Raw genomic sequence first — 14,105 nt, forward strand, 5'->3', positions numbered from 1 at the left:
CAAAACCCTATTCATTCTAATGAACTGGAGAAAAGAAACAGACAGAAAGAGAAAACGTGTCACATGACCTCTTCTCCTATTCAGTGTTTGTTTTAGCGGGTCTTTGGAGGCTCCATATTGTGAAGTGGAGAGTATTTTTACCACTCTTCTGCAATGGTGAAATTATGATAATGCCTTCCTTTATGAATTGGCCCATAATGTGTATACATTCATATACGTTTTGAGTTTTAGAAAGTTTTCCATTTACTTCAACAGCACTTTGTATTGCAGTGTATACGGTGGCTACTACAGACATCTCTGGATAATTCCTATAATATCTGGTCATCTTCTTCCTACAATTTGACACTTGTCACTATGAAAGCCCAGGTAATCTTATTCATTGTTTAAAAAGCAATGTATAGTGTTTTGTATATATTTATTTTTATTATGTTTAAAACTGATAACTACAGCTTTAACCACTTCAGCTCTAAAAGGTTTTACCCCTTCACTACCAGGGCACTTTTTTTGCTATTCAGCATTGCGCTGTGTAAATTGCTTAGTCATGCAACATTGTACCCAGATGAGATATTTATCTTTTTTTTCATGCAAATAGAGATTTCTTTTGGTATTTAATCACCATATTTTATTATATAAGCTAAAATTTAAAAAAAAAAAAACAACTTTTTATATGTTCTGTTACAAAACATATCCAATAAAACAGCAAAAAAATCTAATTTTTTTGGCCAAAATGTATCCTGCTACATATATAGTAAGTAAAATCAGTGAGTGCTTAAAATTGTAGCAGCTATAGCACATAAAAGGCAACCAAAACACAAACCTCATAACTACATGTATAAAAAAGTGCAGCGCTAAAAAGTATATGCTGCAGTCCAATAATGATGTATCAATGGGAAGATAAAATCATATTATAAATAGTATTATATGCTACAGTCCAGAAATACTATATCCATATAAATGATAATTAAAATAATGTAAATAGAATGGTGACAGTTTGTGATAAGGGATTAATACAGGAGTTGCTAGTGACTTCACGATCCAGTGGTGTGGTGATAGATAGTAAAAATATATGCTATTATTATAAAACTTATATATATACTTGTGAGCTACTATGGTGTTTACCTAAAATATTCCAATTGCTTATCTTGATAAAGTGACAAACAAAATATATAATACACCAGTGGTTCGCTGGCACTCACACCAACTCATTAAACAGTGTTCTGTGATTGAAAGATAAATATACTAATAGTGCCGAGCTATATTAGTATATTTACGTTTCATATGCTATTATTATAATATATATATGGTGAGTGCATATTTTTACTATCTATCACCACACCATGACAACCATTTGTTAATGTTTCAGCTGTTTCGGGGTTCCCCACTGACAGCTGAATGTAAACAAAAAAATTGCTGGCAATTAACAAAATAATTTAAAAAACGGCGTGGGGTCCCCCCTCCCATCCATATCAAGCCCTTCGTGTCTGGTATGGATTGTGAGGGGAACTCCCATGCCAAAATTTATAAAAAATGGCGTTGGGGTCCCCCCTCCCATCCATTCCAGACCCTTATCTGAGCATGCAGCCCGGCAGGTCAGGAAAGGGTGGGGGATGAGTGAGCACCCCCTTTCCTCCTGAACCATACCAGACCACGTGCTTAGGGGCAGGGGGGCTCCCCCCCAAAGCACCTTGTCCCCATGTTGATGGGTACAAGGGCCTCTTCCCCACAACCCTGGCCGGTGGTTGTGGGGTCTGTAGGCAGGGGGCTTATCGGAATCTGGAAGCCCCCTTTAACAAGGGGGCGCCCAGATCCCAGCCCCCCCATGTGAATGAATATGGGGTACATGCTCCCGCTACTCATTCACAAAAAAAACAAAAGTGTAGTGTGAAAAAAGACAGGAGTCCTTTATTAAAAGAAAAAACTAAAAGAATGTCCCCCGCAGTAGAACCAACGCCAATCACGATGTCCGCCGCCGCCGACCCAAAAAAAAGAATTAAAAAAAAAAGGCTTTGCTCCCGACGATGGATTGTAAAAAAAATTTGTAAACCGAGGCATTATTTTCAATGGATTTTCATTTGTAAATCAAAAATTATGTTAACCGAGGCGTTCGTAAACCGAGGTACGCCTGTACACTAACTGACACTGACATCAATAGTGATATTGATGTAATATAATACAGTGATCAGTGCTAATATGGTACACTGTCACTGTACTAATGACACTGGATGAGAAGGGGTTGACATCCAGAGGCAAGAAAAGGTAAAGTCTAGTTTTTAACCTGTACCAACAAGTAAGCCTATAAAAAGACTTACCTGAAGGTACAGTGAATATCTCCTAAACTTGCACCATTTAGGAGATATTCACATGGGATGCAGATGGTGCTGTCAACGACGTATGCACTCTGAAGGGAAGGCATACCTGTGCTGTACCTTTATGCTGCAGCTTCATGCCGGGGCCAGGTCTCTCGCACGCATATGCAGAAGTGACGTCATCGCAGTCCCAGCCATTCATAAAGCGAATCCTCTGCAAACCCCAAAGGAAGACTGAGTGAAAATGGAAGCACTGATGAGCCGTGACAGCTGTGCTGGAATGCTCTGTGTGCAGGTAAGTCTGTCATAATGTGTTAGTATGTGATGCATTAAAGTACATTATGACTTAAACCTGCAAGGGGCCAGTTTTTGTTTTTATTTTTGTGGCGGTTTACTAGCGCTTTAACTGTGTGCCTAACACGTGTAAGAGATTTGGCTGTTTTTTCTCCCTGCCTTGCTCTTTTTGCCTTTTGTCTTGAGCTGAAAGTTAGTGGAGGACACATGCAGATCTAAAACCCTGCAGGGTACTTGTAAACCAAGAAAAGATTTAGTTGCATGTTGAATAAAGGTTAAATAATCTAAGGATCAGGATAATAGGAAAAGCACTAATACTAATAGCGCATTGACTTTTGTGCATTTTGTAGTATTAACAAATAAACATTCTAAATGAATAAATTATTTTTTTTGTTGCATATAATTTGAAAAAAGACCATTTTAGTTTTGAAGAAATGTGAGAAAAGCAAGTTTTGTATAAAAAGACCTGTATTTGCAGAGAGACAGATTGAAAAAGGAATGAAAGAGGGACTGGCAGGATCACCAGGTATTTCGCACAAGGAAAGCTATACAAAGAGAACAGGATACTTTTTAAATCAAGCACTTGGTACATCATACACATATCAGGATATGGATATGTTGGGGTAACATGCACTTTGACCACATCCTTACCATGCTATAGACGAATGACGGCTACAGTGCGGTTGTCCAGTTCTGGGAGGGCGCCATGTGACGTCCTCCCAGAACGCGTCCCCAGCGGCACGCACCCGGCGATCTCCGTGATCGCTGTGTCCTACGGACACAGCTGATCACGAAATGAGGTAAAAGGCCAATCACAGTGGCCTTTTACCACGTGATCAGCTGTGTCCAATGACACTACAGATCACCAAGTAAATACAGTTGCCGATTATTGGCAGTACTTTCCTCATGCTGTCAAAGCGTGAGGAAAATACTGCCCATAACCAGCAACTATCACAGAGCAGATCGGCACTGATCATCAGGGCACTGATGATTAGTGACCTGCAGTACCACCCATCAGTGCTGCCCAGCAGTTGCGCCCATCAGTGAGTGCTGTCAGTCAGCGCTGCCCATCAGTTCCCATCATTACGGCATATCAGTGCAGCATCATAAGTGCCTCCTCATCAATGCCCACCAGTGCCGCTCATCAGTACCACCTCATCAGTGCAGCCTATCAGTGCCCATCAGTGCTGCCTATCGGTGCCACCTCATCAGTGCCCATAATTGCTGCCTATCAGTGCCCATCATTGCTGCCTATCAGTGCCCATCAGTGCTGCCTATCACTGCAACCTCATCAACGCACATCAGTGAAGAAGAAAATTACCTTCTTGCAAAATTTTATAATAGAAACAAAGAAAAACTTTTTTTTTTTCAAATTTTTAGCATTTTTTGTTTATAGCACAAAAAATAAAACACCCAGTGGCAATTAAATACCACCAAAAGGAATCTCTATTTGTGTGGAAAAAATGATAAAAATTTCTTATGAGTACAGTGTTGCATGACCGTGCAATTGTCATTCAAAGTGTGATAGCGCTGAAAGCTGAAAATTGGCCTGGGTATGAAGGGGGTAAAAGTGCCCAGTAGGCAAGTGGTTAACCATGTCTGTCCCATGAAGATTAGTTTTTCTTTTTTTCTTGCTTAAGATATCACAAGTTCGAAATCCAAACAATAAATACAGTACTGTGAAGGATGAAGTTAACATAAAAAAAGAGGACTCATGCCCAGTCTTTCAGCTAATGCCAACTAAGAACACATCTGATGAGGTTTCCTGCAAGCGGGTAGAGTTTGCTCCTGGATCCTGTCGTCTAATGAAAGTCATTTTCAGAGAAAAGCCTTCGGACTGTGCCCATCAACAGACTCACATTATTTGCCAGGTATTTGCATTATTGCCAGAATTCACCTACATGCTTTAATTTTAGTAGCAATGGCTGCTTGAATCTCTTTCCATGTACCTCAAATGATTTTTTTTTTACCAAGGCTCTATAAAGTCATCCTCATATTATACACACAGGCAGCTGCTTGACAAAGCTTGTAGCATTGTACAGGGTTGATTTACTAAGGCTCCTTGCACACTAGCATTTTTTTAAAGGACAAGTTCACCTTTGGGAACATGTTACCCACACGGCCACGTGATTCATTCATGGACTTCCATGAATGAATGAACTTCAAGTCCCAGCAATCTTAGCGGCTGTGAGTGCGTAGTTTTCAAATGAACTATCACGGTGCATTGAAGACCTGCATGGCATCAGTGATATACTGATCCCTGGAGAAATGCTTTACAGGATCCTGTAGACAAAAATAATAATTGCACATTTTTCTACCTACAAAAAAATGTGCATTTATTATTTTTGTCTAAAAGGTGAACGTATCCTTTAAGCTCCTAGAAGCTATTATCAGCATATTTTTTTATTCTTCTAGAAGTTAAATAGGGTTATCCTATGTGTCCATGCACACTACTTTAGGCTATAAGCATTTTGTTGAACAGTGTTTAAGAGCAGAAAAAAAATTGTTTTTGTTGAGTTTTTTTAAGCGTTTTTCCAGCAGATAAAAAATGCTAAACTCTCCTAAACGCTACTAAAACGCTCTTAACAGCTTTTTTTTCTAGCTTTTTTCTACATGTACTGCAAAAACACAAAAAAACTGCTAACACTCCTAAACACTACTTAAAAATGCTATTATCAGCATTTTTTATCTAGCATTTTGTGAGCTTAACAAAAACGCTAGTGTGCATGGACTGGAGAGTGAAAAATCTGGTGGAGCTCTGCATAGAAACCAACCAACTTCCAGGTTTTTTTGTCAAAGCTTTACTGAACAAGCTGAAGTTAGAAGCGGATTGGTTACCATGCACAGCTGCAGCAGATTTTGCACTCTCCAGTTTTAGTAAATCAACCCCAAACTGCTCATCTACTGTGGCCCCAGTCCACAGTTCAATTGCCCACACTGCACAGCACAAGCACAACTAGGCAGCATCTGCATGTCCAAGTGAACTCCGCGTGCACACAAGCTGGGAGACAGCAAAAGGCATTCATCTGTTTCTGTAGGCCAATCACCATGTGAGCATTGACATCATTAATGTGGGTGCTACAATTAATGTGGGGTGCTACTGCATTCATATCCTTGCAGCCAATAGGAAAGCTATGATCATGAAGCGCTCCTGGTCCAGGGACTCAGTGTCAAGTTACTTCCTAAAGCGGGTATGCAACAATTAAATTGGGGACAAATTCAGTGATGCTTTGCATGCAAAGTCAGTCTCCTAAAATTGGGGTCTGTCCCAGAAATCTCTGATATCCTAACAGAGCCATAATGATGGTTTTGGATTTGATACCACTTGAAAGCGGACCCCCAGGAACAAACGTTTTCATTTAAACATATTCCTCAATTGACACAAAGTATATATCCTCCTAGATTGTAAGCTCCAAGGATCAGGGCCCTCCTATCCCTCTTGTATTGAACTGTATTGTTGCTGTATTGTCTCCCGTTATATTGTAAAGCGCTGAGCAAACTGTTGGCGCTATATAAATCCTTTATAATAATAATAAAGCGAAACTGTGTGCATCGAATTTCTTTGTAAACACAGATATTACCTTGTAAACATTAGAACTGTTCTGTACAGCCTGTACAGGTGAGTCCTGGGAAGAACCCATAAATGTTTAACCACTACTGGCAGGCTGCACTACAGGGGGCATACAAGACCAGTCACTGTACAAAAGGAGAGAGAGTAGCAGGGACTGGTCTTTATTACAGGACACTCCCACACAATGGCAGAGGTTGTTTCATACTGGGTTACTGCACAGATATGGAATAACTACACACACAAAAAAAAACAGATTAAATTATGGCTCGTTAGACTGTGGGGTTGATTTACTGAAGGCAAATATACTGTGCCCTGCAAGTGCAGTTGCTCCATAGATTAGTAAATGGGGTACCATTTACTAAAGAATACCTAATCATATGTGTAGCACTATCCTCTTAGGATGTAAAATAAAGATCAGGAGGCTGCTATCCCCTGGCTATACACCTTAATACGTTGCAAACATAAAGAGAAAATGGTGTTTCGCTTCCATACACAGTACCTAAATACACTCAAATGGCATAATTAATGCATGAATATAAAATCTCAAATAAATTCTAATATAAGAAATATACACATCAAAAAAGGACAATATCATGTGATAATATGCAAAAATATATCAATATATAAAGGAGAAATAAAATCAAACACTAAAGAAAATGGTGAGACAATGTACATGCATCCCTTAAAAAAGGGGAAAAAAGTGACATAAATCACAAATAGAAAAAGTGATAAATAAATGGTATAAATTATGCCTGCAAATGTGCCGTGACAAAAAACTCACAACTGCCGTGAATAATATCTAAAGAAATATATGGTGAGGCTGTCAGGATAAAAACCCGACTCAAGACAAGACTTTCGGATCACACAAAGTCCTTCCACATAAATGTGTTTCAAGATTGTGATGAGTGACCAAAATGAACAATTATAACTCGAGATCAAATCCCTAATTGGGATTTATTTGTGTTAACACAAACACATAAAAAGTGCCACAAAATCTATATCACAATGTGCTCCAAAATACATAAAAAAACTCTACTAAACCACGAAATGCAACAAATAATGTGCCACCAAAAAAATATGACAACAATAAACAGCAAATGTCCCCATGTGAAATATTCAAGCAGCTGAATAAAGTGAAAAATTCCACGGTAATACAGGTGTAAAAAACTGGGATCCGTCACTGGCTGGATTGCCCCCTGACCTTCATGTAGCGACTCCAAGGGGCCAATAAGCCTTCAAAATATAAGATACAGCAATACGGCCAATCAGCAGGTACAAATCTGGTTTAGCAATAGTGGTGGTATCCCCCTTGTGGAACAATACTGTAGATATGACCAATCCTGATATCAAAGTTTCTTTTAAGCTCAGCCAACTCACATATATATTGGAAAGAATAAGAGAAATCCTCCCATAGCGTAAAACTGTATGTTTATTTTGAATATCATAAACCAGCAAAATGCTCAATCACATTTCCATTGTAAAATACAAGCTTACACAGCCTGATGTGTAAAATGCTGGGTGTACTCTCTGGGTGTACCAAAATGGCGCCCACACCGGAAGTGACGTCACATCTCCATAATCGTCCTAAATTTTGCTGTTCGCTACACATGCAAGGAATTTTTTTTAAAAAAAAGCATTATTGTTTGCACATGATAGGCTGATAGAAATCAGCAGGGCTTTCCCTCCTTTCAGAGCTTCCCCTCAGATCTAGAGCAACTGCACTTGCAGTGCAAAGACTAATTGCCTTAATAAATCAACCCCTGTGCTGTTTTCAGCCCAGATTTCCGGTTTATTCACAATAGTGAGGCTACAGGGGAGTGTGAATATTGCACAGGGGGAATGTGGGAAATAGGCCTGAATACAAGTAACAAAATAATCTGGTATAGCATTGTATCCATCTATGAAATAAAGGAAACCGCTCATAGGAAAAACACTGAGGCTGCTTCCTTCTAGAAATGCTAGTTGACTGGCTGTGCTTGTAACTTTCTTGATTTAGTAGCTTTAGTAGCTCTTGAGCAACTAACCTGGAACAAGTATACAGAGTTTTGACTTTACACCAACTTTACTGATCTGCATGTTTGTTCTTTTGAATTAGTTAACTTGCACTAGGGGGTGGTGTGGTGGGTGATTCGGTGTACCACATGGTTCCTTTTTTTTTTTTTTATAAACTTTATGTTAAGTGTACAAAACGTACACTTCATTCATGGTGCTGTACAGCAGCGCAATGCGCTGTGCTGCTGTACAGTGCCATGCAATTCTGTAAAATGTGCTACAATATAATGCAGCATATCTGCACTTTACTGGCTGCATTGCAGTGTGAATGGGAAGCACAGAAAAATGTCACCGAACACTGTGAGAAAAGAGCCTCTGAGCCACTAAAACTTTCAGAGGGAGGTCAGCAACCCAGACATATTTCTTTCAGGGTAGGTGTCTTTTTTAAAATTAGTCAATTTAATATCTTTCTTTTTAATGCCGCCATATTCCTCTTACTGATATAACAGAATTAAAAATTCTAATCACACAAATTTTCCAGCTTTCTAGATAATGTATGATAATTTTTGCACAAAATAGCTTTCAGAACAATAAAGAGAAACAGTATTAAAGTCAGTAGTAAAACAATAGTGGTGCTTAGTGATAACCAGGAAAATGAGCCAATATTGGATCTTTTGCTGTAATCCACTCTGTACAATAAAGTGTCCTTATTAATGCGTGCCTGGAGCAGCATGATATACAGCTTTGAATATGCTGGTAATCTAGATTAATAAATGTAATATTTAGAGGTTTATCTAGCATATGACAATACAGGTTAGGCAGACAGGCCTAGTTTCCTGTAATAAACCAGGCATGTAACTATGGAGTTGATTTACTAAAACTGTGCAAAATCTTGTGCAGGTGTGCATGGTAGCCAATCAGCTTCTAACCTCAGCTTGTCCAATTAAGCTTTGACAAAAAAAAACTGGAAGCTGATTGATTTCTATGCAGAGCTGCAACAGATTTTGCACTCTAGTTTTAGTAAATAGACCCCTATGTGTCATAGCTCCCCACAGCAAAGGCATTAACCATTAAGGGACCTCTGCCTCTTTATCATCCATCTCAAAGTAATCCTTCTAGATATACTGAATCTTATTTTCCTTCTTTGTAATATAAGTTCACAAACTATATGCACGATTATTTTTCCCAGATGTATTTTCCAAATATATTGCTACCTGCTTACATCACTTTGTAGCCAGACAGGATCAGTGCTGCTGGCCCCATAGTAGTTGCATGCCTTTCTATGGCTTTGGCATTGCCATTGTCACAAGAAACATTTTTATTAGTGTACCCATTGAAGCCAATTTGACAGATGCTGCTTATTTTCCATTCACATTCAATCTCCTCCTCCATACGAAGAATACATTTCTCTAGTCGTGTTTTTCAGAAAATATGCATATTATGTAAAAAGTAGTAAGATATACACATTTTATTGAAAAACATTTATTTAAATTGTATATATTCACTGTTCATTTTGCTTACTTTTATTTTAAACACATCTGCTTAGGTCTCCAATCCAAAGGAAAAACATGTATTTTGTCATCATGATATCTGCAAAAGGTTCTCATACGTAGCCATCGGAATATACATGTCTGACCTAGGAAAGTACAGATGGCACAGGCTAAACTCCACTGAAGAACTTGAAATATTCATTAATTTGGAGTTGCTTACAGATTACAACCCCCACTATCCAAACAATGGGTATTGTATAATTCAATGTGTAACCAATGCTGGAAGATATGTATCACAGCTTCTTATCTTACCACCCGTGTTGCATGCCAACAGTAAACAAATGAGAACAACTTACAGCAAAAGGTTGCTATTAAATGTTAATATTTTGTTACTGGATTCTCTCTCCAGGCACCATTTCTATAGATCTTTGCCAAAAACTATACAAGAATTTAGAAATCTGAATGAAAGGCATTTCAAAGCCGGACATGTGTTTGATTTTGAACTCTTTCAAGGGATTAGGAGCCAAACATTGGAATCCTTACAAGCACTTTTTGAAGGGATCAAACATTTTCATACCTTGTCTGATGCTTTCAGTGTGCCTCATAAGACTGTAGATTTAAATGAAACCCTTGGTTGTTTTAAAGCCTATGGCTATGAGACACTGTACGTGGAAGACTTATGTTGGCTTTTTGAATGGGGTCTTGTTAAGGAACAGGGAGCCATGAATCTGAGCGCACCCTACCCAGAGAGAGTAAAGATGTTTAATGAAGCTCTCCATAGGGCGGGGATTGACCGAGTGGATGTTACATATAGTAGCTGTTTAGTTCTTAAGGAGAACAAAGTGAAAAACAACTTTCATGGTCCAAAGTCTATATGCTACAATGGCATTCATCAGCACACCTATCTTCTACAGTATGTAAAATACTTTATAAATCGTTTTGCCAGTTTAAATAGGCCTACATTTACTTTTATGATGCTGGACACAGCCCATGAGGACACAGGCATCAGAATAAAGCAAATTGATGAGGACCTAGCTAAATATGTATCTTTTCTTGCAGGTCAAGCAAATACTGTATCCTTTATTCTTTCAGATCATGGTAATACATACGGCCATTTTCTTTCTGCATCACCTGAATCTTATGTGGAAATTTTTCATCCTTCCTTGTTTATGATTGTACCAGACTTTGCATCCAAAATCATCGGCGATACAAAAATGAAGGCATTGCATATAAACCAGAGAAGATTAGTAAGCCTCATAGATGTACATTATACTTTAAAAGGACTCCTTCCTAATAATAAAGAGTTTGATGGAAATATTTCAAAGTACAGTGTAAACAATGATGGACTTTTAAGCCCAGTATCTCAATTTAGAAAATGCAGTGACATACCAAGATTGCACCCAAACCTGTGTATCTGCCAGGGCTCCTACAGAACAGAAAATAACTCCTCCTATTATTCTTTATTTGCAGAGTTTGCATTAAACTGTATTAATAAACGCATTGCTGAACAGCAGAAAAACAACAAAGGATCTTGTTTAGCACTTGTTGCCACCAGATTTGGCAATGTAAAAATCAGCATGGACAATGGTAGTACCATGATTGTATTAGACATTTATGTGAAATCATCATATAGTGAGCAGTATGATGAAGATAAAATTACAGTGACTATGTTTTTAGATTCTACACCCCAGAGAGAGGGAATACTTTTCCTGGGTTACCACCGACTGACACCTTTCAGTACATACCAGTCATGTGCAGACCCTTCTGTTGATCTGGATATATGCATTTGCGAAAGATATCAAGCACTTGGAAGAAAGACTAAACAATTATATATTGTGCCTGAAACTGTTCTGTGGACTAAAACTTACAAGACTATGGTTCATAAACCTTGTCTCTTTCTGAATACACGGAACTATAGTGCAGGTGTAGCGCTGTATATTTCCAATTCTTGTGCAGATAGGAAATATGATATCTTATTTAATTTCCTCAGTAAAAACCTGTTTTCCTCTGGCAAGATGCCTGTTAAAGAAACTGTTGGCCCAGTAATGGAAAGATTGCTTGTGGTTGGTATTAGAAAAAAAGAGAGTTTGCCATGGAGATACAAATATAACTTGAAATTTAAGTTAGTTCCTGCTCAGCAGTAAAGGCCCTTGGCTGATATAGCTAATTAGAGCTGGATCAGAAAACCTGTGTATATTTATGATTACCCCAAGGCCAACCAATCTAATGGAAGAAGCTTTCACCCAAGCTGTAATTTACATATATCTTATATTAGTGCCACGCATATATCTCCATATACTGTACACAATCTACTAAGTGCATCAAAAAACATGTAACTTTAACACTTGTGAATGTAATAATAACCACAACTTATAGTCCTTCATATGTGATTTTATTCATGCATATATAAAACTTTGTGCCAGACAGGTGCTTCTTTTTCCTTGTGTCCACATATATTCTTAGATGTGTTCCTCCACCAGAGACATACATATATACTCTCACCTCCTTTTATGACCAAAATTGCATAGGTCAAATAGTGCCTTCCCTTTTTAACCCGGGTAGGTATAATGTATTGTTAGCTCCGCTCTCCTCCTCACTCTGCTGTAGATGATCTTAATAAATGAATTAGAGGAAGAGTCCTCAGTATCAGGTTGCTTTGAGCTGATTATATCAACATCTTCTTAGAGTTTAGGAAGGGAGGGTTGAAGCAGTCAAATGCCCCCCAGGCACCCACCAAAGAATAGAGCCCCTTCACAAAGAATAGAGCCCCTTCAGATGTCAGGACTGTGGTCAGTAGGCAAGAGGCTAGCCTGAAGTCCCCTCCAAAAGCCCCTGTTCTGATTGGGTCTATCACAAAACCTTTAACCACTTGACCTCTGGTAGGTTTCACCCCCTTCATGACCTGGGAATTTTTTGCTATTCAGTTCTGCGCTACTTTAACTGGCAATTGCACAGTCATGAAACACTGTACACAAATGAAATTTATATTTTTTTCCACACAAATAGAGCATTTGGTGGTATTTGATCACTGCTGGGTTTTTTATTATATAAATAAAAAAAGACCAACCATTTGGGGAAAAAAAACAATATTTTCTACTGTTATAAAACATATCCAATTAAAAAATCTAATTTCTTCCTACATTTAGGCCAAAATGTGTTCCGCTACATGTCTTTGATAGAAAAAAATTCACAATAAGTGTATAATAATTGGTCTGTGTGAAAATATTAGCATCTACAAACTATGGTATGTATACTGGAATTTAAGCAGCTACAGTTAGGTCCATATATATTTGGACACAGGCACAATGTTATTTTTTTTCAGGTATTTACCAAAACATATTCAAGCTATAGTTATATAATGGGCTGAAAGTGCACACTCTCAGGTTTAATTTGAGGGTATGTTCATCCAAATTGGAGGAAGGGTTTAGGAATTACAGCTCTTAAGAGTAGCCATCCCCCCTTTTTCAAGGGACCAAAAGTAATTGAATTAAAAGCGGTTTCACGGTCAGGTGCTGGCTACTCATTTGTTATTTCTTCATCAATTAAGCAGGTAAAAGGTCTGGAGTTGATTCGAAGTGTGGTATTTGCATTTGAAATCTATTGCTGTGAACTTACATCATGCATTCAAAGGAGCTGTTCATGCAAGTGAAACAGGCCATTGTAAGGCTTCAAAAACAAAACAAATCCATCAGAGAGATAGCAGCAACATGAGGAGTGGCCAAATCAACAGTTTGGTACATTCTGAGGAAAGAACGCACTGGTGAGCTCAGCAACATAAAAAGTCATGGACGTCCACAGAAGACAACAGTGGTGGATGATCGCAGGACCCTCTCTATGGTAAAGGAAAACCCATTCACAACATCCAGACAAGTGAAGGACACTCTCCAGGAGGTGGGAGTATCATTGTGAAAGTCTACAATCAAGAGAAGACTTCACGAGAGCAAATACAGAGGGTTCACCACAAGGTCCAAACCATTCATAAGCCTGAAGAATAAAAAAGCCAAAAAACATCTAAAAAAAGCCAGACCAATTCTGGAAAAGCCTTCTTTGGACGGATGAAACTAAGATTAATCTGTACCAGAATGACGGGAGGAAAAAAGTGTGGAGTAGGCTTGGAACAGCTCATGATTCAAAGCACACAACGTCATCTGTAAAACATGGTGGAGGCAGTGTGATGACATGGGCATGCATGGATTCCAATGGCACTGGGTCATTGGTGTTTATTGATGATGTGACAGAAGACAGAAGCAGCCGGATGAATTCTGCAGTGTTCATAGATATACTGTCATCCCAGATTCAGCCAAATGCAGCAAAGTTCATTGGACAGTGCTTCACAGTACAGGTGGACAATGATCCAAAACACACTGCAAAAGCAAACCAGGAGCTTCTGAAAGCAAAGAAGTGGAATATTCTGCAATGGCCTAGTCAATCAGCTAATCTCAACCCAACAGA

At 38.6% G+C, this 14,105-nt stretch overlaps 1 protein-coding gene across 1 annotated transcript; it reads left to right on the forward strand.

Annotated features, from left to right (window-relative positions):
* Positions 1-275: 275 nt before the first annotated feature.
* LOC149467325 (uncharacterized) lies at positions 276-12,077 on the forward strand. Its single transcript, XM_089671938.1, has 3 exons — positions 276-366; positions 4,241-4,471; positions 9,710-12,077. Exons 1-3 carry the CDS (start codon positions 355-357, stop codon positions 11,795-11,797), a joined length of 2,331 nt encoding a protein of 776 aa, XP_089528064.1. The 5' UTR covers positions 276-354; the 3' UTR covers positions 11,798-12,077.
* The last annotated feature ends 2,028 nt before the right edge of the window (positions 12,078-14,105 follow it).

Source organism: Staurois parvus, unplaced genomic scaffold, assembly GCF_062004578.1.
Source record: "Staurois parvus isolate SC_StPar_1 unplaced genomic scaffold, SC_StPar_1.0 ptg000115l, whole genome shotgun sequence".
In the NCBI taxonomy this organism is placed as follows: domain Eukaryota; kingdom Metazoa; phylum Chordata; class Amphibia; order Anura; family Ranidae; genus Staurois; species Staurois parvus.

Bases quoted from the DNA above. Each gene is read 5' to 3' on its own strand.
- LOC149467325 (XM_089671938.1), top strand. The intron at 4,472-9,709 runs GTATTTGCATTA...ACATCTGCTTAG, and splicing joins AGACTCACATTATTTGCCAG to GTCTCCAATCCAAAGGAAAA.